General features: G+C 49.0%; 1 protein-coding gene across 1 annotated transcript in view; it reads left to right on the top strand.

The window, feature by feature from the left end:
• Positions 1-24,258, top strand: part of PITPNA (phosphatidylinositol transfer protein alpha) — a 48,395-nt gene extending 24,137 nt beyond the window's left edge. The window contains exons 7-12 of the mRNA XM_002826806.4: positions 404-487; positions 3,849-3,926; positions 4,075-4,185; positions 4,972-5,094; positions 20,592-20,658; positions 21,719-24,258. Of these exons, the coding sequence (XP_002826852.1) occupies positions 404-487; positions 3,849-3,926; positions 4,075-4,185; positions 4,972-5,094; positions 20,592-20,636 (441 nt within the window). The 3' untranslated portion in view covers positions 20,637-20,658; positions 21,719-24,258. The remainder of the gene's footprint in view (positions 1-403; positions 488-3,848; positions 3,927-4,074; positions 4,186-4,971; positions 5,095-20,591; positions 20,659-21,718) is intronic.

Genomic DNA, 24,258 nt, shown 5'->3' with positions numbered 1-24,258 from the left:
GGATCACTTGGGCCCAGGCAGCAGGCTGAGACAGTAGGATCACTTGGTCCCAGGCAGGAGGCTGAGGCAGGAGGATCACTCCAGCCCAGGAGTTCATGCTGGAGTGTGCTGTGATCACTCCTGTGAATAGCCATTGCCTGAGAAACACGGTGAGACCCCGTCTCTTAAAAAAAAAAAATCCATTCTCCCATTTCTTTGGATAATTTTGTATGTACTTGTATAATTACTTACCATTAGGAATCTTCCATCTGTGGATAATTTTGTATGTAATTGTATAATTACTTACCATTAGGAATCTTCCATCTGTGGCTATGGGAATGGCAGTTCCTAGGTGTCCATTCTGGCTAAAGGATATTTTATAGCTGACAAAAACTGCATAGTGGTTACCCACTTGTTCCCACAGGTGCATAAGCTGGAGCCTGAGACGTGGAAACATGTGGAAGCCATATATATAGACATTGCAGATCGAAGCCAGGTGCTTAGCAAGGTAGGATCTGTTTAAAGATGTGGGTGGCCTTCGAGATGCAGAAATGACTTCTCAATGTTAAAGAAACCAGGAAACCATACCCAACTTGGCACAAAAGGAAATTTTGATGTGTCTTGTTTGTTTTATTTTTAAAAGTGAGTATTAGGAGTTTTCTTGTCTTGAGTTGGGGATGCCACCAGAAAATTAGTGGCCCAAATTTGTGTGCCGTGTTTGGCTTCTGAAAATTATTACTGGACTAAGTAGGCGCTGTAGCTAGAGTATTTTGCCCTGCTAAAATGATGCTTGGCCTGAAAAATCAGAGCACCACTTCTCAAATTTATTTTTCCAACTCAGTAATTAAGAAAACATTTATTTCCTGCCTACTGTGTTGTGGAATATTGTCAGGATCTCTGGGTTCCAGGTAAGGGATGCAGAATGTATGAAAAGACAGGTCCCCTGCCCTCAAGAAGTTGGTGGTGCCTTTTCAGAGTAACACACACTGGAGCAGACCCCTGGAAAAGGACAGTCCACTGCTGGACCATGACCTTGGTCAAAAGAGGGACCAGGTCTGGCTTGCTCACTGTTTTGCACCCAGGAAGTATTTGCTCAGGGAATGAGGGGGTTAGATTCCTCCTCATGCATTACCATTCTTACGAGGCAGAGGCCTCATTGGGATTAAAAGGCAGGAATTTAACTCTCTGCCCACTGATAGGGAATGCGTGTTTGCTCTTAGTATCCCAGGTGTGTGATACCTCTCTCCTGTGGTCACTCTGCACTTAAGGTATTTTGGGGCCGGGCGCGGTGGCTCACATGTAGTTCCAGCACTTTGGGAGGCCAAGGTGACCAATCATCTGAGGCCCCGAGTTCGAGACCATCCTGCCCAACATGGTGAAACCCCGTCTCTACGAAAAATACAAAAATTAGCCAGGTGTGGTGGTGCGTGCCTGTAGTCTCAGCTACTTGGCAGGCTGAGGCAAGAGAATCGCTTGAACCCGGGAGGCAGAGGTTGCAGTGAGCAGAGATCGCACCATTGCACTCCAGCCTGGGCGACACAGCGAGACTCCATCTCACACACACACACAAAAAGATATTTTGATTTGTGCATTTCCAAAAAGATATAAAAACCATCTTGTGCTTCCTTGCCTAATATCCCAACCCCCACCTTCAAAACACTGGTGGATTTTTCAAAAAGCTTTTTATGGAATTTTAACATATACAGCAAAGTGAATATAAGTATGCAGCTTGATGAATTTTCTCAAACTGGATACTAGCAAAAAGTATGATTCTTTGAGTATTTTGTCAACTCTGGTTGATCTGTGTGAGTGGAGGGAAGCAGTGATGGAGAATATTTATTTTTTAAAGCACACATAAATATAATCTCCTCAGAGGCTGGGCACGTTGGTTCGCGCCTGTAATCCCAGCACTTTGGGAGACCGAGGCAGGCAGATCACTTGAGGTCAGGAGTTTGAGACCAGCTTGGCCAACATGGTGAAACCCTGTCTCTACTAAAAATACAAAATTAGGGCCAGGTGCTGTGGCTCATGCCTGTGATCCCAGCACTTTGGGAGGCCGAGGTGGGCAGATCACGAGGTCAAGAGATCGAGACCATCCTGGCCAACATGGTAAAACCCCATCTCTACTAAAAATACAAAAAATTAGCCAGGCGTGGTGGCAGGTGCCTGTAATCCCAGCTACTTAGGAGACTGAGGCAGGAGAATCGCTTGAACCCAGGAGGCGGAGGTTGCAGTGAGCCGAGATCGTGCCATTGCACCAGCCTGGGCAAAAAGAGTGAAACTCTGTCTCAAAAAAAAAAATACAAAATTAGCTGGGCGTGGTGGCGCATACCTATAATTCCAGCTACTTGGGAGGCTGAGGCAGGAGGATCACTGGAACTCAAGAGGTGAAGGTTCCAGTGAGCTGAGATTGTGCCACTGCACTTCAGCCTGGGCGACAGAGCGAAACTCTATCTCAAAAAAAAAAAAAAAAAAAAAAAAAAAAAATCGGCCGGACATAGTGACTCATGCCTGTCATCCCAGCACTTTGGGAGGCTGAGGCGTGTGGATCACCTGAGGTCAGGAGCTCGAGACCAGCCTGGCCAACATGGTGAAACCCCGTCTCTACTAAAAATACAAAAATTAGCCTGGCGTGGTGGCAGGCACCTGTAATCCCAGCTACTCGGGAGGCTGAGGCAGGAGAATGGCTTGAACGCAGGAGGTGGAAGTTGCAGTGAGCCGAGATCGCGCCATTGCACTCCAGCCTGGCCAAAAGAGCGAGATGCCGTCTCAAAAAAAATAAAATAAAAAAATAAGGCCGGGCGTGGTGGCTCACACCTGTAATCCCAGCACTTTGGGAGGCTGAGGTGGGCGGATCACGAGGTCAGGAGATCGAGACCATCCTGGCTAACACGGTGAAACCCCGTCTCTACTAAAATTACAAAAAAATTTAGCCGGGTGTGGTGGCAGGCACCTGTCGTCCCAGCAACTGGGGAGACTGAGGCAGGAGAATGGCTTGAACCCGGGAGACGGAGCTTGCAGTGAGCCGAGATCACGCTACTGCACTCCAGCCTGGCCGACAGAGCAAGACTCCCTCTCAAAAAAAAAAAAAAAAAAAAAAAACAAAACTTTTCAGCTTTGGGAAATACTTTATGAGAGAGAGAAATTTATTATCTTTGTTATTTTTGTTAAGTAGATGCTATAAGTTTGTATTTCCTGAGCCCACATTAGTCAATGTAGAGGGACAGCTGAAAATTAAACTTTTGTTGTGGTTAATTAACACAGGAAATTGACTGCATTATAAATCCGTGAAGTGAGACTCACTAATAGTGGATAGGTTCTATACATTGAACATTTCCAGTAATGATTTTGTTAAAACAAGCCAGAGGGAGATTGCACTGGAAGATTTAAGGAATGACAGCCGGGTATTCTGAGCGCTGGCTGTATTTTAGAGTCACTTGCAGAGATTTAAAAAAACAAAAAACAAATCTGTGCTGCCCTCACCTGCAGATATTCTCAGTCACTGGGTTTTGGATAGAGTGACTCAAAAATCTGTGTTTTAAAAAAGTCTTCCCTGGTGATTTGGATGCTCACCCCAGGTTGAAATTTGCTGTCTTCAATACCATAAATATGTGCGTGCTCAGACAGTCTGGTGATACTTTTACACTGGCAAAATGGAAAACAAACCCTGTCGGAGAAAATCACATTGAACTCTCCTCTGAGGCTAATGTAAACTGTTCTACATCTTGTTTATAACATTTTCCCATATTTGCTTTGCGCCATCAGCATCAAGACCTGGTATGAAGTGAATGCTAATGAAAAATGTGTTCTCCTCATCTCTCACTCCCTCTCCCACTCCCCTCCAACCCCAATTCCACAATTTCTCTCAGGATTACAAGGCAGAGGAAGACCCAGCAAAATTTAAATCTATCAAAACAGGCCGAGGACCCTTGGGCCCCAATTGGAAGGTACCATTCACACCTTCACTGCCAGGGGGCTGGACAGCGTGTGGGTGGGCCGCTCCCTGTGGAGGAGGGGAATGGCTGGGGTGAGCTGGGCACCGCCTGATGTCTGCCCGTTGTTACTTGCCTACCCGTGGGTATGTTTCTAATGCAGCAAGAGCTTGTAAACCAGAAGGACTGCCCATATATGTGTGCATACAAACTGGTGACTGTCAAGTTCAAGTGGTGGGGCCTGCAGAACAAAGTGGAGAACTTTATCCATAAGGTAAGTAGCTCGGCTGAGGCCTTCCCAGTGACTGCGTGTGTGTGCGGTGGGGGGTGTTTGGCCCAGTGAAGAAGATGGCCCAGCCCATGTGGCCTGCATGGCAGGGCTGCCAGCATGAGCATACCTCACAGTTGGCGGCTTCCCTCGCACTTTAGTGTCTTACAGTTTAATGCTGTCCTTCCAGGGGCACCACATGTGACAGGGAAGGAAACGGAGGCAAAAGAAGGCTACAGGAAGGGACTTGCTATGACTCACCTACAAATAAAACTCAGTCTTTCTTTTCTTGCAGCTGAAAGGCAAGAGGTGCTGTGAGCCAGATTGGCCAGTGCCCTGAATGACTCTGCTGGGCAGATCGAAGGAGTTTTATAGCCTTTTAATCCTCCGACGTGTTTGAGCCTCACTTGGGCCATATTTCACAGCTGCTGGCCAGTTTTAATCTGGCATTAGACACCAGAGACAGGAAGAAATGTGGCAGTGGTTTGGGGCCCTTGGCTTGCCTAGGAGTTCATGGGCTGCTGTCTTGCTAGTGCTTTGGGCAGAGGGCCTAGTGTGAGGTAGGCATCCTTGTTTCTTGGGGGCTCCCTCCTATGTGAAGCCATACTGTTAAACACGTGAAGGCAAAGGTCATTGACCCACGGCTGGTCCAGATAACCAGCCAGGCATTACTCCTCCTCCTGTCCCCCGTCCCCAGTCTAGTGTGGGTATTCATGTGGAGTGCTTGGAGAGAAGGGCTGTGGTAGCAGCCTTTGCCTTCCGCGTTCTAACATGGTTCCCTCCTTTCTATAGCAAGAGAGGCGTCTGTTTACAAACTTCCACAGGCAGCTGTTCTGTTGGCTCGATAAGTGGGTTGACCTGACCATGGACGACATTCGAAGGATGGAAGAAGAGACAAAGAGACAGCTGGATGAAGTAAGTGGGGGCTCTGGGGGCTCTCAATTAGATAAACACACGAAGATTAAGGAGACTGTTTTGCTGGGGCACTTCACCGAGAGCACCATCCTGTAGTTCTGGGAACACGTCAGTGTCTGCTACGGGGAAGGTATCCTGGGCAATACGTGGGCACTATACGGAAGAAAACAGCCTGTGCTCTTGAATTGACAGTTGAGTTGAAGTCTTGGCATATCCACAGAGACAAATATGGCAGTATGTGCCGAATGCCAAGTGGGTAATACAGCTGCTACAGCGATGCTTCAGATGAAGGCCTGGTGGGAAAGAGCGTGCGGGGCTGCAGAGCTGGAGGTGACCCTGGGAGGAGGCAGGCTGGGCTGACCCGTGAATACCATGCACATTACCCACAGAGGACAGCCACAGCGCACGCAGGAGCTGACAGCTGGCAGCTGTCTACGGTCGTTTTGAGTTATCAGAGTTGGGAGCTTTTGCTTTTCTTTTTTTGGCCTTGGCGTGGATCGCAGAAGGAGGGTTCCCTGTTCCTTAGGAGCCTAAAGACCCAGCACTTCTCATGCCTCATTTGGAGATGCTGATGCTTCCCTGAGAGGCCCACTCAGAGGAGATTGTCAGTCAGTAACATTCAAGCACTCACTGTGTGCCGTGTACCATTGTGAGGGCCTTTACGTACACCGTCCTGCAGTCTTCACGATACCCCGTGAGGAGGCGCTGCTGCTCTCCCCACCCTCAGATGAGGAAGTGGAGGCTCTGAGAGCTCAATGCTGCGGTGCCCCTGGGTCACACTGTCTTGCAGGTGACATGGTCAGAGTAAGAGCCCAGGACTCTGGCCCTGGAACCACAGCTCTTAATCACTCCCCTGTACTCCTCCCTCTAAATGCAATTTTGGGCCCTCCTGCCATCTTGGAGCTACAAATATGATAAGGCAGGAAGCTCCGTTTCATAAGAACTGCCATCACTTCTCCCTCCTTACCCCAGGTGGGGTTGGCATGGAGTTTGGGTATCCAGTAGAGGCACTGCTTTGCAACAGCCCACCCAGCTCTCCTGCAGGGCCTCAGATGAGAGCCAGGCTTGGGCGCCCATGCTACCTGTGCTGCACGGACGCTGTCTGCCTCACCGTGCTGGTCTAGGGCGAAAACTGGGTCCAGAAGTTCTTCCTCTGGAACCTCGCAGGGAACTGTTTTTACCATCCAGAATGACACTTTTCCTGGGCTGACTCACTGGTAAGTGGTGCACTGAGTTGGTTCCTCTTGAAGGCAAATGTTTTGGTTATTCATTTAGCTACATTTAAGCAGGGAAGTGGCAGGATTTCATTGGGGCACAGTCCCTGATTCTTTTGCTAAGGATCTTTAGGAAGGAGTAGACCTCAGTGTCCAGGGGTCTGGTGATTCTGACTGTGTAAGAGAAGCCTGAGGCTTTTGGTCACCCTAGTCCTGACAAAAAGAAAGGGAAAATGTTAACAAATGAAGAAACATGGAGACTTTCATTGGGGTTTTAGCCTGGAGCTTCAGCCATCCACTGCCTGACAAAGGCCAGCATGACGCATGTTGGCGTTCATGGAAGTATTTGCTGTCCACCTTTCATTCCTTCGGGTACAATTCAAATTCCTGGAGCTAGAAGAACTCTCCAGAGGATCTACTGGATCTGCTTTCTTCACATCCAAACTTTGAGAGCCCTCAGTGTTAGAGAGTTATTTTTTAATCTCTCCCCCTTTTGAAAATCTTTCTCGGCCAGGCGCGGTGGCTCACACCTGTAATCCCAGCACTTTGGGAGGCTAAGTTGGGCAGATCACGAGGTCAGGAGTCTGAGACCAACTTGGCCAACATGGTGAAACCCTGTCTCTACTAAAAATACAAAAAATTGGCCAGGCGTGGTGGCGGACGCCTGTAATCCCAGCTGCTCGGGAGGCTGAGGCAGGAGAATCGCTTGAACCCAGGAGGCAGAGGTTGCAGTGAGCCGAGATCACTCCATTGCACTCCAGCCTGGGCGACAGAGCAAGACTCCATCTGGAGGAAAAAAAGAAAAGAAAATCTTTCTCCATTCCATGGAGAATCATGCCAAAAGCTGAGGTGATCACTGTCCTCCAGGATAACTGCAAATAGAAGAAACTCTCTTTGGGATTAGAATTTTAAAACTCATCTGCAGTGGGAGAGAAAGCAAGTCCACCTCATTGTGGTACATGTGTGGCCTCTTCAGCAACTGTGCAGGACCTTTGTGTGCTGACTATGCTTGGTGTGGCTTGCCTTTTTATTTTTTTGTCTATCTAAAAATAAATGTTTCATCAAAGTTATGTTTTGTAGTTTTAAAACTCAGCATCCCAGGATTATGAGTCCCACCCCGCAGAAGCAGCCCCTTGTAATTCCGATGGTTGTTTCTTTTGTTAATTACTTCCATACTTTCAAATAATCTATGCTGATGGTCTTAGTAGTTCTTTTTTTTTTTTAAGAGGTGAGGTTGTGTTCTGTCACCCAAGCTGGAGTGCTTGGCGTCGTGCAGTGGCATGATCATAGCTCACTGCAGCCTCAAACTCCCAGGCTCAAAATCCTTTTAATTTTTTTTTTTTTTTTGAGACAGGGTCTCACTCTGTTGCCCAAGCTGGAGTGCAGTGGTGCGATCTTGGCTCACTGCAAGCTCTGCCTCCCTGGTTCACGCCATTCTCCTGCCTCAGCCTCCCCAGTAGCTGGGACTACAGGCGCCCGCCTGTACTCGGTAGTTACAGTAGGGGAACCTCTACCTCAGGGTACTCGGTAGTTACAGTGGGGGGAACCTCTACCTCAGGGTACTCGGTAGTTACAGTGGGGGAACCTCTACCTCAGGGTACTCGGTAGTTACAGTGGGGGGCGGGAACCGCTACCTCAGGGTACTCGGTAGTTACATTGGGCGGGAACCGCTACCTCAGGGTACTCGGTAGTTACAGTGGGGGAACCTCTACCTCAGGGTACTCGGTAGTTACATTGGGGGGAACCTCTACCTCAGGGTACTCGGTAGTTACATTGGGGGGAACCTCTACCTCAGGGTACTCGGTAGTTACATTGGGGGGAACCTCTACCTCAGGGTACTCGGTAGTTACAGTGGGGGAACCTCTACCTCAGGGTACTCGGTAGTTACAGTGGGGGAACCTCTACCTCAGGGTACTCGGTAGTTACAGTGGGGGAACCTCTACCTCAGGGTACTCGGTAGTTACATTGGGGGGAACCTCTACCTCAGGGTACTCGGTAGTTACATTGGGGGGAACCTCTACCTCGGTACTCGGTAGTTACAGTGGGGGGAACCTCTACCTCAGGGTACTCGGTAGTTACATTGGGGGGAACCTCTACCTCAGGGTACTTGGTAGTTACATTGGGGGGAACCTCTACCTCGGTACTCGGTAGTTACAGTGGGGGAACCTCTACCTCAGGGTACTCGGTAGTTACAGTGGGGGGCGGGAACCGCTACCTCAGGGTACTCGGTAGTTACATTGGGCGGGAACCGCTACCTCAGGGTACTCGGTAGTTACAGTGGGGGAACCTCTACCTCAGGGTACTCGGTAGTTACATTGGGGGTAACCTCTACCTCAGGGTACTCGGTAGTTACAGTGGGGGGCGGGAACCGCTACCTCAGGGTACTCGGTAGTTACATTGGGGGTAACCTCTACCTCAGGGTACTCGGTAGTTACATTGGGGGTAACCTCTACCTCAGGGTACTCGGTAGTTACATTGGGGGGAACCTCTACCTCAGGGTACTCGGTAGTTACATTGGGGGGAACCTCTACCTCAGGGTACTCGGTAGTTACAGTGGGGGGAACCTCTACCTCAGGGTACTCGGTAGTTACAGTGGGGGAACCTCTACCTCAGAGTACTCGGTAGTTACAGTGGGGGGAACCTCTACCTCAGGGTACTCGGTAGTTACAGTGGGGGAACCTCTACCTCAGGGTACTCGGTAGTTACATTGGGGGGAACCTCTACCTCAGGGTACTCGGTAGTTACAGTGGGGGGAACCTCTACCTCAGGGTACTCGGTAGTTACAGTGGGGGGAACCTCTACCTCAGGGTACTCGGTAGTTACAGTGGGGGGAACCTCTACCTCAGGGTACTCGGTAGTTACATTGGGGGGAACCTCTACCTCAGGGTACTCGGTAGTTACAGTGGGGGAACCTCTACCTCAGGGTACTCGGTAGTTACAGTGGGGGAACCTCTACCTCAGGGTACTCGGTAGTTACAGTGGGGGAACCTCTACCTCAGGACACTCGGTAGTTACAGTGGGGGAACCTCTACCTCAGGACACTCGGTAGTTACAGTGGGGGGAACCTCTACCTCAGGACACTCGGTAGTTACAGTGGGGGGCGGGAACCTCTACCTCAGGATACTCGGTAGTTACAGTGGGGGGAACCTCTACCTCAGGGTACTCGGTAGTTACAGTGGGGGAACCTCTACCTCAGGGTACTCGGTAGTTACATTGGGGGTAACCTCTACCTCAGGGTACTCGGTAGTTACAGTGGGGGAACCTCTACCTCAGGGTACTCGGTAGTTACAGTGGGGGGAACCTCTACCTCAGGGTACTCGGTAGTTACAGTGGGGGAACCTCTACCTCAGGGTACTCGGTAGTTACAGTGGGGGGAACCTCTACCTCAGGGTACTCGGTAGTTACAGTGGGGGGAACCTCTACCTCAGGGTACTCGGTAGTTACAGTGGGGGAACCTCTACCTCAGGGTACTCGGTAGTTACAGTGGGGGGAACCTCTACCTCAGGGTACTCGGTAGTTACATTGGGGGGAACCTCTACCTCAGGGTACTCGGTAGTTACATTGGGGGGAACCTCTACCTCAGGACACTCGGTAGTTACAGTGGGGGGAACCTCTACCTCAGGACACTCGGTAGTTACAGTGGGGGAACCTCTACCTCAGGGTACTCGGTAGTTACAGTGGGGGAACCTCTACCTCAGGGTACTCGGTAGTTACAGTGGGGGAACCTCTACTTCAGGGTACTCGGTAGTTACAGTGGGGGAACCTCTACCTCAGGACACTCGGTAGTTACAGTGGGGGGAACCTCTACCTCAGGGTACTCGGTAGTTACAGTGGGGGAACCTCTACCTCAGGGTACTCGGTAGTTACATTGGGGGGAACCTCTACCTCAGGGTACTCGGTAGTTACAGTGGGGGGAACCTCTACCTCAGGGTACTCGGTAGTTACAGTGGGGGAACCTCTACCTCAGGGTACTCGGTAGTTACAGTGGGGGGAACCTCTACCTCAGGGTACTCGGTAGTTACATTGGGGGGAACCTCTACCTCAGGGTACTCGGTAGTTACAGTGGGGGGAACCTCTACCTCAGGGTACTCGGTAGTTACAGTGGGGGGAACCTCTACCTCAGGGTACTCGGTAGTTACAGTGGGGGAACCTCTACCTCAGGACACTCGGTAGTTACAGTGGGGGAACCTCTACCTCAGGGTACTCGGTAGTTACAGTGGGGGAACCTCTACCTCAGGGTACTCGGTAGTTACAGTGGGGGAACCTCTACCTCAGGGTACTCGGTAGTTACAGTGGGGGAACCTCTACCTCAGGACACTCGGTAGTTACAGTGGGGGAACCTCTACCTCAGGACACTCGGTAGTTACAGTGGGGGGAACCTCTACCTCAGGGTACTCGGTAGTTACAGTGGGGGAACCTCTACCTCAGGGTACTCGGTAGTTACAGTGGGGGGCGGGAACCTCTACCTCAGGATACTCGGTAGTTACAGTGGGGGGAACCTCTACCTCAGGGTACTCGGTAGTTACAGTGGGGGAACCTCTACCTCAGGGTACTCGGTAGTTACATTGGGGGTAACCTCTACCTCAGGGTACTCGGTAGTTACAGTGGGGGAACCTCTACCTCAGGGTACTCGGTAGTTACATTGGGCGGGAACCGCTACCTCAGGGTACTCGGTAGTTACATTGGGGGGAACCTCTACCTCAGGGTACTCGGTAGTTACAGTGGGGGGAACCTCTACCTCAGGGTACTCGGTAGTTACAGTGGGGGAACCTCTACCTCAGGGTACTCGGTAGTTACAGTGGGGGGAACCTCTACCTCAGGGTACTCGGTAGTTACAGTGGGGGAACCTCTACCTCAGGGTACTCGGTAGTTACAGTGGGGGGAACCTCTACCTCAGGGTACTCGGTAGTTACAGTGGGGGAACCTCTACCTCAGGGTACTCGGTAGTTACAGTGGGGGGAACCTCTACCTCAGGGTACTCGGTAGTTACAGTGGGGGAACCTCTACCTCAGGGTACTCGGTAGTTACAGTGGGGGAACCTCTACCTCAGGGTACTCGGTAGTTACAGTGGGGGGAACCTCTACCTCAGGGTACTCGGTAGTTACAGTGGGGGGAACCTCTACCTCAGGGTACTCGGTAGTTACATTGGGGGGAACCTCTACCTCAGGGTACTCGGTAGTTACAGTGGGGGAACCTCTACCTCAGGGTACTCGGTAGTTACAGTGGGGGAAACCTCTACCTCAGGGTACTCGGTAGTTACATTGGGGGGAACCTCTACCTCAGGGTACTCGGTAGTTACATTGGGGGGAACCTCTACCTCAGGGTACTCGGTAGTTACAGTGGGGGAACCTCTACCTCAGGACTTCGAGTCTTTTTTTCGCGGAGGCTTCTCACTTTCCCTAGAGAGGGCTCCCCCGTCTCTTGCTGTGGGAGACAGGCAGGCAGCCAGCATTCTGGAGGCCACACTGAGGAAGGGTCCCAGTGGGCTCATTGTGCCATTGGTTGGCTTTAACTTTAATCCCATCATATTCTGCCTCTTGTCCACCTTCCCCCTAGCAGCACCTGGGGTCCTGAGGTCAGGGTTCCCTCAGCGCTTCAGAGAGTGAACCTCCTGGCTTTTGCTGTGAAGGGAAGCAGGGTGGTTGCTTGACTTCCAGAGCAGGAGAAGGGAACACCAGGTCCTAACCGTTCTCCATTTGGACTTTCAAAAAGTCACCAGTTTTGAGCCATACCTGGTACTCCCATCTGCAACAGGACCTGGTGCTTCCAGTTCCTGAGCCTTTGCAGAACCTGCAGCTCCTTCTCAGCTCCCCATCCTCCAGGCACTTAGGTTCAGCTTCTGCTGCTCTGCAAATTAGCTACTGACTCTTCTGTCCTTTTTCCATCTCCCAAAAGGTTGTTAACTGGCTCTTACCTGCTGTGGTGTCCTCTGTTCTTGTTGTCTTCATAGTTTTTATCTTTTTAAATTCCTTTACTGTCATGTCGTAGGGTTTGGGGGAGGAATAAAGATAGATGCCGTGATTAACTGCACATTTGCAATAGGAATTATGACTGTTAGTCTCTAAGCCAATACATAGTCGTCTAGTGCAGGCAGACTTTGTCTGTGAGTGATGAAGCGTCACTGTAAGGCCACAATCATCACTGCTGTAACTCTAGTCCCTATCCGGGTGGACCCACCATTCTTGAATGAGGCTTGAAAATTTGGGAAGCAAGGGATCGAGAGATTAGTTCTTTGCCCTAAAAAGAAAAAATTTCTGGAAATATGTGCCTGTAGGAAAGCAGTTTCTCTCTGTCTCTCTCTCTTTCTCCCCAACTTGCCTTTTTTCCCCCTTTCCCAAGCTCTTACTCTCTTAAGAGGCCCATAATCTGAAAAATGGAAGGAGGGATCTTCAAGGTCATTTGGTCCAATTATATATTCAGTGCTTGAGTCCTCTCTGCAGCTTCCCTACCAGCCTATGCTTGATTACTGCCTGTAGTGGGGAACTCACTGTCTCCCAAATAGGAGTAATAAAAATTTAGTAATTTTTATTTAGTAGTAATAAAAATATTTGTATTATTAATAGAAGCTAACATTTATTGAGGACTTCCTGTGTGCCTATCACGTATGCTAAGAGTTTCACATGTATTACATCACCCAGTTTTCATGGCAACCTGTAACACAGGTATTAGTTTCATTTTATAGATAAAGAAACTGTGGCTCACAGAAGTTAAGGACATTTTATAATTCACTGAACAAGTACCTCTTGGGCCTTTGGCCATTAACGCTTTAGATAATGAGATTCAGAAAAGAGAATTCACTTAAAAAATTTTAAGAAAACTTGTTTTCTTTTGAAACGGAGTCTCGCTCTGTCACCCAGGCTGGAGTACAGTGGTGCGATCTTGGCTCACTGCAACCTCCAACTCCCCTATTCAAGCAATTCTCATGTCACAGCCTCCTGAGTAGCTGGGACTACAGGTGCACGCCACCACGCCTGGCTAATTTTTGTATTTTTAGTAGAGACAGCATTTCCCCGTGTTGCCTGGGCTGGTCTGGAACTCCTGAGCTCAGGTGACCCACCCGCCTCAGCCTCCCAAGGTGCTAGGATTACAGTTGTGAGCCACTGTGCCCAGCCAAGAATCTAAAATTTTATTTTTTTTTGAGACAGAACCTTGCTGTGTCACCCAGGCTGGAGTGGAGTGGCGCCAGGCTGGAGTGCACGGGCACAATCTCGGCCCACAGCAACCACCACTTCCCAGGTTCTAGCAATTCTCCTGCCTCAGCCTCCCAAGTAGCTGGGACTACAGGCGCCCACCACTACACGCCACTAATTTTCTATTTTTAGTAGAGAAGGGGTTTCACCATGTTGGCCAGACTAATCTCGAACTCCTGAGCTCAGGCAATGCACATGCCTCGGCCTCCCAAAGTGCTAGGATTACAGGCATGAGCCACCGCGCCCAGCCTCTAAAACTTTCATAGGAGCTGCAGAGGCTGCAGGATCCCTATATGTGAAGGATGACACCGCCCTCATGGAGTCTCTCTCTCTCTTTTTTTTTTTTTTTTTTTTCTTTTTTTGAGACGGAGTCTTGCTCTGTTGTCCAGGCTGGAGTGCAGTGAGTGGCGCAATCTCGGCTCACTACAACCTCTGCCTCCCGGGTTCACACCATTCTCCTGCCTCAGCCTCCCAAGTAGCTGGGATTACAGGTGCACGCCACCACACCCAGCTAATTTTTGTATTTTTAGTAGAGATGGGGTTTCACCATGTTGGCCAGGATGGTCTCGAACTCCTGACCTCAGGTGATCCGCCTGCCTCAGCCTCCCAAAGTGTTGGGATTACAGGCGTGAGCCACCATGCCCAGCCACTCAGGGAGTCTTAATTCCCTCCACCCTGCTGGCAGTGATTGCAAACCATCTGGAACATCAGCCAACATCCCCAATTATGGAAGTAGCTTTGTTTTCTTTTCTTTTTTTTTTTTCTTTTTTTTTTTTTTCAAGAGAGACAGTCTCGCTCTGTGGTCTAGGCTAGAGTGCAGTGCTGTGACCATAGCTCACTGCAGCCTTCAACTTCTGGGCTCAAGTGATCCTCCTGTGTTAAGCTCCTAAGTAGCTAGGACTTCAGGTCCCACCACTACACCTGACTAATTTTTTTAGAGACAAGATCTCAATATGTTGCTCAGGCTGGTCTTGAATTACTGGTCTCAAGTGATCCTTCCACCTTGGTTTCCCAAAGTGCTGGGATTACCATCATGAGCCACTATACCTGTCCCTGTTTTCTTTTTAAATACAGTTTACGGCATGGTGGCTCAAAAGCCTGTAATCCTAGCACTTTGGGAGGCTAAGGCGGGCTGATCACCTGAGGTCAGGAGTTCAAGACCAGCCTGGCCAACATGGAGAAACCCCGTCTCTACTAAAAATACAAAAATCAGCCAGGTGTGGTGGTGCGCGCCTGTAATCCCAGCTACTTGGGAGGCTGAGACAGCAGAATCGCTTGAACCTAGGAGGCAGAAATTGTAGTGAGCTGAGACCACACCGCTGCACTCCAGCCTGGGTGACAGAACAAGACAGGGTCTCACACTGTTGCCTAGGCTGGAGTATGGCAGCCTGAAACGCTTGGATTCAACTGATCCACCCACCTCAGCCTCCCAAGTAGCTGGGACTACAGGCACAGGCCACCACGCCTACCTAATTTTTAAAATTTTTTTAATTTTTGTAGAGACAGGATCTTGCTATGTTGTCCAGGCTGGTCTCAAACTCCTAGCCACAAGTGATCCTTCCACCTCAGCCTCCCAAAGTGTTGGGATTGTAGGCGTGGGCCAACACACCCAGCCAGCTTCATTTCTGCACCGAACCTTTTATTTTGAAATGATTGAAAGAGTCACTTGCAGTTATAAAAAATAATGTGGAAAGATCTATGTACCCTTTACCCAGTTTTTGCCAATGGTAACATCTTGCAAAACTGTAGTACAATGTAATAACTCAGATATTAACATTGACACTTTACTATTTTTTTAGATCAAAGGCGTATTTCATACTTAATGGTCAAAATGATTTTCAAAAGATAGAAAAAAATTTAAAAATAGAAGTCCAAATAACTAATAGATGAATACATAAATAAAAGTCTCTTTGTTTCAGCCCCTGGCCTCATTCCCTAGAGGAAACCACTGTTAAAAACAAAAACAAACCAGGGCTGGGCACGGTGGCTAACACCTGTAATCCCAGCACTTTGGGAGGCCAAGGCGGGTGGATCACCTGAGCTTGGGAGTTTGAGACAGCCTGAGCAACATGGAGAAACCCCGTCTACTAAAAATACAAAAAATTAGCCAGGCGTGGTGGTGCACGCCTGCAATCCCAGCTACTTGGGAGGCTGAGGCAGGAGAATCACTTGAACCCAGGAGACAGATATTGCGGTGAGCCGAGATCGCACCATTGTACTCCAGCCTGGGCAACAGAGCGAAACTCTGTCTCAAAACAAACCAACCAATCAGGATTGAAGTTTCTATTTTCCTGTTTTCACATACACATTTTCTTCAGCCATATTATATGTGTATATATAGCCTACATTGGCTAAATCTGAGGAACACCACAAACATCAGATAAATCTCTCATGTCATATAGGCCCCAGGAAACAGGAAATAAGCATTCTTAGATCATTGTAAGACTGAAGTAATGGGCTGGGCGCGGTGGCTCACACCTATAATCCCAGCACTTTGGGAGGCTGAGGCAGGTGGATCATCTGAGGTCAGGAGTTCGAGACCAGCCTAGCCAAGATGGTGAAACCCCATCTACTAAAAATACAAAAATTAGCTGGATGTGGTGGCGTGCATCTCTAATCCCAGCTACTTGGGAGGCTGAGACAGGAGAATCACTTGAACCCGGGAGGCGGAGGTTGCAGTGAGCCAACATCATGCCACTGCATTCTAGCCTGGGTGACAGAGTAAGACTCCGTCTCAAAAAACAAACAAAAAAAGATTGAAGTAATGAATTTTATTTCAGTGGTACCCTCTGTGGAGAATCTTGTTTCTGACAGTAGGGGAAGCTATCATGTTCCTGGTAGGAGGTTGTATCTTATTTCAAGCAGTGGGAAAATAGGACCTGGCTTTGCATTAGTAACTGAAGCAAGGTGGTGAACTCTCAGCATGTGTAAGGATCTAGTTGAGGAGCTTTGCTCCCATGATGTTAAATTCTCTGATTATTGAAAACTTTTGTAAATGGTCATTAGTGAGCAAATTGTCTTTTTTTTAAATTCTATTATGAAAGAGTTTTAAACTTACAGAAAATAGGCAAGAAGAGTACCAAGAACTCCTGTACACTCCTTTGTTCAGAGACTATTCCTTTAGAGCAAAGGCTACAGCCCAGGATCACGCGCTTCACCCCATTCATCACAGCTCTTGTTTCTGTCCATCTGGTGCCGCTCCTCAGTTTTCCTGAACTTCCGCGATTTTGGCGTTTGTGGAGGTTATAGGCTGATCATTTTGTAGAATGTCTTTCAATGTGGATTTGTTGATGTTCTGCACAATTAGACCCCATCTGTGTGTTTGAAGCCTGAATGTCACAGACTCTGTTCTTTTTATCCTATTCTGTGTCTTTCTGGCCAGTTACTAGTGAGGTTACTGCTGTCCCCTTGAAGCACAAGGTGTTCTGGGTTTGTCTTGTTTTTTCATGACCCTGTAACTGGCCACATCTTCAAGGAGCACTGCTTCCGTATAGTGAAGAGGGGTGTTTGGAAATGAGATCTGGGTGCTGGGTGTGCCTATTTCCACTAGGGTATTGCAGCTACCAGACCTTCTCATAGGATAGAGCTAGGGGACTTGTACATCTGTAGTTATTTCTGTATCTGCGTCATATATCATGTTCACACAAATGCATCTAATTCCAATCTAACATCACAGAGTTGTCTTTTAAAAATATGACAAGCTGGCCGTGCGTGGTGGCTCACGCCTATCATCCCAGCACTTTGGGAGGCCAAGGCAGGCAGATCACCTGAGGTTGGGAGTTCAAGACCAGCCTGGCCAACATGGAGAAACCTCATCTCTACTAAAAATAGAAAATTAGCCAGGCATGGTGGCACATGCCTGTAATCCCAGCTACTCGGGAGTTTGAGGCAGAAGAATCACCTGAACCCAGGAGGTGGAGGGTGCAGTGAGCCAAGATTGCGCCACTGCACTCTAGCCTGGGCGACAGAGCAACAGAGCGAGACTCTGTCTCAAAAAAAATGTATAATTTTTTATTATATAACATAAATAACATTTGGAACAGCGTCTCCAATAATTTTTTATCTCTACAAAAGGCCCCAAATACTGAGTGCATACTCCATGTCAAGCACTCTGCCGTGCTAAGTACATGAAATCTCTTTTTTTTTTTTTTTCTTTCTCTTTTTTGAGATGGAGTCTGGCCCTGTCGCCCAGGCTGGAGTGCAGTGGTGCGATCTTGGCTCACTGCAACCTCCGCCTCCCAGGTTCAAATGATTCTCCTGCCTCAGCGTCCCAAGTAGCTGGGATTACAGGCGCCTGCCACAATGCCCAGATAATATTTTTTGTATTTTTAGTAGAGACGGGGTTTCACCATGCTGGCCAGGCTGGTCTTGAACTCCTGACCGCACATCTTAAATCTTCATCACAATCCCATGTACTGTTATCTCTATTTTATTATTATAGAAATTGGGGCTTAGGCCAGACACAGTGGCTCAAACCTGTAATCCAAGCACTTTGGGAGGCTGAAGTGGGTGGACTGCTTGAGTCCAGGAGTGTGAGACCAGCCTGGGCAACATGGTGAAACCCTCTCTCTACAAAAAATACAAAAATTAGCCTGGCAGGGTGATCGCACCACTGCACTCCAGCCTGAGTGACACAGCGAGACCCTGTCTCAAAAAAAAAAAAAAAGGCCGGGTGCGGTGGCTCATGCCTGTAATCCCAGCACTTTGGGAGGCTGAGGCGGGCGGATCGTGAGGTCAGGAGATCAAGACCATCCTGGCTAACATGGTGAAACCCCGTCTCTACTAAAAATACAAAAAATTAGCCGGGCGTGTTGGCGGACACCTATAGTCTCAGCTACTCGGGAGGCTGAGGCAGGAGAATGGCGTGAACCTGGGAGGTGGAGCTTGCAGTGAGCCAAGATCGTGCCACTGCACTCCAGCCTGGGCGACTGAGCGAGACTCCGTCTCAAAAAAAAAAAAAAGAAAAGAAAAAAACTGAGGCTTAGAGAGCATTGCAGTAACTTACTCAAGGTCATTCAATTAGTGATGGAGTCAGAATACAATCCAGGCCAGGCGCAGTGGCTCATGTCTGTAATCCCAGCACTTTGGGAGTCCATGGCGGGAGGACTACTTAAGTCCAGGGGTTCGAGACCAGCCTGGGCAATACAATGAGACCCTGTCCCCACACACACCAAAAAAATAAAATAATCAGCCAGGCGGCTGGGTGCAGTGGCTCACACCTGTAATCTCAGCACTTTGGGAGGCCAAGGCAGGCAGATCATGAGGTTAAGAGATTGAGATCATCCTGACCAACATGGTGAAACCCTGTCCCTAATAAAATACAAAAAAAAATTAGCCAGGCATGGTGGCGTGTGCCTATAATCCCAGCTACTGGGGAGGCTGAGGCAGGGGAATTGCTTGAACCCGGGAGGCAGAGATTGCAGTGAGCCGAGATCACACCACTGCCATCCAGCCTGGCGACAGAGTGAGACTGTGTCTCAAAAAAAAAAAAAAAAAAGAAAGAAAAAGAAAAAAAAGCCAGGCATGGTGGCACATGCCTGTAGTCCCAGCTTCTTGGGATGCTGAGGCAGGAGGATCACTTGAGCCAGGGGGTCGAGGCTGTAGTGAGCCATGATTGCGCCACTGCACTCCATCCTGGGCAACAGAGCCAGACCCTGTCTCAAACAAAACAGAATACAGTCTAGGGAGTTTGATTCTAGGAGCTATGCTCTTAGGTGCTCAAAATTTGTTGAACATTATAAAGAGCAAAAGTTGAGCAGAAAACTAATGGATAGTGAAGAAATACTTATTGACATTCTTCACATAGGATAGAGTTTTCAAATCAGAACTGATTTTAGAGAGATGACATCTACAGCTTCCCCAGTAAGTGATGTCTGCTACTGCCTGGAAGGTGCCCGTGACAGGGACCACTTGGTGCTTCCACAGAAGCCCCCATCCTGTTTTCCAGCAGCCTCGCATGTCTGTGGATCTGAGACCTGCCCCTGCACTTTCCACCTCTGCATCCTTGTGCCTAGTTCTGACACCACATTGTGCCCACCTTTAAACAGGTCAGGAAAGGGAAGTTCTGTTCCTCTGCCAGGAACTTCTCTCCCGGAGAGCCACAGGATTTTCTCCCTCATTTCTTTCAGGTTTCATCTCAAACTTCACTTACAAGCTTCTGTAACTACCTAAAATAGCACTTACCCACAGTCATTCTCTATCCGAGCAGCCCACAGTCCTAGCTGACATAGATGAATGTTTGTTCTCTGCCCACCCTGCCCCAGAATATAAGCTCCTTGAGGAGAGAACTGGTCTGTTTAGTTCACAGCTAAATATCCCCAGCCCTCTGGAAGTTCCTAGCGCTAAAGAGATGCCTCACTGAGGCCGGGCGCGGTGGCTCACGCCTGTAATCCAAGCACTTCAGGAGGCCAAGGCAGGCAGATCACCTGAGGTCAGGAGTTCAAGGTCAGCCTGGCCAACATAGTGAAACCCCATCTCCCCTAAAAATACAAAAATTAGCTGGACGTGATGGTGCATACCTGCAATCCCAGCTACTCGGGAGGCTGAGGCAGGATAATCGCTTGAATCCAGAAGGCAGAGTTTGCAGTGAGCCAACATTGCGCCACTGCACTCCAGCCTGGGCGACAGAGCAAGACTCCTCACACACACAAAAAAGATGTTTCGTTAAGTATTTGTTGAATGAATAAATGAATGAAACAGGGGCCAAGTGTGGTGGCTCACACCTATGCTGTAATCCCAGCACTTTGGGAGGTTGAGGCAGAGGATCGCAGAGGATCGTGTGAGGCCAGGAGTCCGAGACCAGCCTGGTCAACATAGGAAGACCCCCCCCAACACACCTCTCTACAAAAAAAAAAAAAAAAAGGTGCTTCAAACACCGTGACACAAGGAAGAGAACTAGAAATCATGGATGGTGAGGCCAGTGACACAGATCTGGAAATGTATGGCTTCGAGTCCATATGCAGAATTCTTCCGTCCTTCCAGTGTCTTGCTTTTTACACAAAATATGCCCCACCCCACCTATGGGCAAGACTGAGAAGGCGGGAGTTCCATCAGCAGTAGGAGCCTTCCATTTGTCCTGCTTTTTCTGTTCCAGATGAGACAAAAGGACCCAGTGAAAGGAATGACAGCAGATGACTAAAGCCGCCTTCCCCCTCTGCACTGTATGTACCAAATTTCTCACTGTGCATGTCACAGACGCTAAAATCAGTTTGGGTTTCAAGGCCTCAGCAGCTCACTATGGAGTCAGAAAACCTATTCCTCCTTCTCTCTAGTAATGATGGTTGCCAGGCTCAATAGCTCTCCACTTCCACTAGGAGATTATGGCCATTGGGACATTTCAGGGATGTTTTCCAAAGAACCACCCAGATAGAGACATGGACAGGGAGGGTGGTAAGAAGTGGAGGGGGGGTGGTGGATATAGAAGGGGAGTTCATCTGCTGCTAACCACTCCTCCCGTCTGGCAGCTTGATCCATCTCAAGTTGCAGCTGTCATGTTGGGCACTCCCTGGCCTTCCCACGCCAGCGCCAGCTCCCAAAAGCTGCCATTACCTGCCCTTCCCCCTTGGAAAACTTGCTGGCCAGACAGCTTTTGTTAGCACCCACTGTTGTCTGGTGCTTCACTTCCTTCCTCTTTATACCCCCCGATCCCATACTAAGCTGCCCTCATCAGAGGTGGCATCTTTCAGATGCTGGGAGGGTGTTTCTGCCCAGGTCACAGGGCCAGATTGGGGGCACCTTGTTTCATGTTGTCACTCTTCCCCAAGCCCCTTCCTTCCGTTAGCTCTCGGTGCTGGTTTCCCAGTGCCCTGTACACCACCTGAGTCATGGGATTCCAGCAGGTCAAAGCAGTCTTAATCCCTGAATGAAAAACCTGGCTCTGCTCCCAATTAGGCTCAGAGAGAAAATTATTTTTACAAATAAAAACTGGCCTCTAACACTAAGAGGGTAAGGAGGGCCAGGGTGTCGCCAAGAGTGATGCCAGGCCCTGCTTACTCTCCCTGCCCCATGTTCCTAAAGCAGCTTCTGGGAGGCAGGAGGGTGGAATTAGGTGGACTGCTGTGATGCTAGCTTCTCAGTCACTGCTCCGGGCCTCAGTGCCCTCTCCCACTCCCTTCCCCACCCACCCACTGGCTTCCCTCCTCCTTTTGAAATTCCCCATTCAGGATGATTTACAGTGTTTCTGTCTTCTCCTCTTCCTTAATACTTATATTTTTCTTCTAGTTTTGCAAGACAGTGGTCAACAGGAAGACCCAGCAGCTCCACCCTCCCAAGTGACAGGCCATCTTCGGACGCAGCCGTTCTGTGCCCATTCTTCAGGCAACTTTCGATTCCTTACTGTAGCTAATTCTAGATGCCCTTTAATATTGTGAACAAATAGACCGTCTGGTGTTACAGAGCCCGCGTGTGCAGGAGCCTGGAGATACGTGGCGTGTAGGTTGCTGTATTTACAGCTCCTGTCTCTCTCCATTGTGTTCTGACCCATTTCTGTGTGTGCCCCCGACCTTTATTTCCAAGTGACATTTTCAGTCTTTCAAATAGCTGCCTTTTGTGATGTGGTGATTTAAATGATTTAAGTTCATTTGTTCTCAACCTTGGGATAAACTGAGGTATTTTGCTTCCTGGGCAGATCTTTGCAATTTTGAGTGCTCATGTGGGGAGCGGGGATGAGCTAAAGATACAGTGTTTCCCCGCCCCCCACCACTTCCACAAAATAGCAATGTGGTTTTGCAGCTCTGGCTTCTGCTCCCAGTAACCCATCGTTAGGGCACTCTAGCACTATGGAGGTACCCAAGGCTCAGCCAGTCTCTATTTAAGAAATTTAACAAATATGAATAACCCTGCCCCAATCACTGAATCTCTAGTTACTACTCTTAGAAACACCTGTGGCTTCTTGGCCCTCCTGTTGCCCGCTCTGAATCTCTCTGCAGAGTCTACAAAATCGCCCCAGTCAACTCTCCACTTGGAGGGAATTGTCCAGTGTGGCCCCTAGAATTCAGTCACCCCCTAGATACCAACTGTCCGTCCCCGAGGAGCTCTGTAAGTCCCTGCTCCTCCTCTTCCCTTTGGGGCTGGTGCTGCCACTCAGCAATAATCCTCTTTTCTCTGTGCTTTCTTAGGTCCCTGTCCTCTTTGAGGCTGGTTAGGACGCAAGAGTCCTGATCTTTCATGCTGCACAATATGAGCATGCAAAAAGCTTTTTCCAGCAGAACATGTTCCCTCGTCTCCAGTTGCCGGAAAGGAATTTGGGGATCAAGAACTTAGCTCGTCCTACCCCCATGTTGAGTTCTGCCCTGGAAAACCCAAAGCAAGTAGTGATCATAGTACAGAACCCGACCAAAGTAGGCTGGTGAGGAAGTCCAGGCTCCAGGGGAAAAGACGCTGCCCAGTGTTCATAGCTTCCTACAACTTGACAGAGCCTGAGTTTGCCTGTTAGTGGGAGAATCAGAGAGAGCTGTAGTGTCACCTGACATTCCCCAAACCTTGTGAAGCACGTTGGCCTAAGTGTGCCGTGATCCCAGCCCACGCTAGCCTGGGTGCATCTGCTAATGAGAGACCAAATCTTTGTCCGGGAAGCAAAAAGTGGGTGGGAGAATGTATCCTTCTGTTTTCATCAGTTTGTTTGCCTTACTCATTTCTAAGTGCAATAAGGGAGTTTCTCACAGGATTGCACCTGTGACATCCTGATGGACGCTTCCCTGTGGCCCTCCTGGGGCAATGGTGGACAGACTCAGACCCCCAGCATGGTTAGCTCTGACCTTCATTGAGGTCCCTTTGGAACCAGATGTCTTGTTACAGACACCTTCCTCTGTGTGAGTCTCCTCACCTTGAGGGGTCTTTAGTAATGCATCTGGGTAGCATCTCAACTGCTGGTAGCATTTATCTGACTTGGAAAGTTGGAGAAGAGGCATTGCTACTGGAGAAAAATGTCAGTGTTTTCCTATAAGCTCTGTGTTAGCTATTCTTTATATTTGTGCTTAAAGATGTTCCTTCATCAACTAGGGGAAGTCCAGATGCGGGTTATCTTGAAAGAAACAAACTGACATTCTAGGCAGACAGTTGTTTACGTGGTCTGAGGGTCAGCAGCTGTTAGTCTCCTTCCTTTGGCTCTTGAGACCCATACATATCATTTTAGCCCTAAAGAGGGCTCCTCCCACCTCCACCTGTTGCCCCAGTTGAAAAGCATCCATTATGAGCTGAGGTCAGCCTGGATCTGGAATTCCAGCCCACATAAACATAAAGGAGGATGTCCCTGGTCTGTTCCATCCCCACGGATGGTGTTGCTGCTGGGCAACAGTGTTGGCTTCTTTTAAGTACCCCCTTTCCTCCTCACCCACCTCCAAACTGACTAGCACTCAGAGGGACTTATGATAAAGGTTCAGCTCCAGGGGTAGTACCTGAGTGTGTGCCATGCCCCTTCAAACCAGCTGCTTCCATCAGAATTCCAGGGTCACAGCCCCAACAGAAGCAGCAGTGCCTCTGTAGGAAGGGTGCTGGGCTCTGGTCTTCTCATGCAGAGAGGTCCGGGACAGGGTCAGTATCGTGGGCATGTGTATAGCTTCCCAAGTTCTCCTTTTACGGTCCCTGCTGGGACTCCCTGACTTACTTTGGTTGGTTCCTAGTGCTACTTCTTTTACAAACTACACTTTGTAGAATTGATTAGATTACCTTGTTTATTTAATGTGAGTTTGTGCCTTTTTGTCTCAATCTTCCAATACAGGTATATTGAGAAAAAAAGCAGTCTAATAAAATCCTAGACAGAA

The sequence above is a fragment of the Pongo abelii genome, chromosome 19 (assembly GCF_028885655.2).
Source record: "Pongo abelii isolate AG06213 chromosome 19, NHGRI_mPonAbe1-v2.0_pri, whole genome shotgun sequence".
Lineage (NCBI taxonomy): Eukaryota > Metazoa > Chordata > Mammalia > Primates > Hominidae > Pongo > Pongo abelii.
This window is presented reverse-complemented; position numbering and strand designations above follow the sequence as displayed.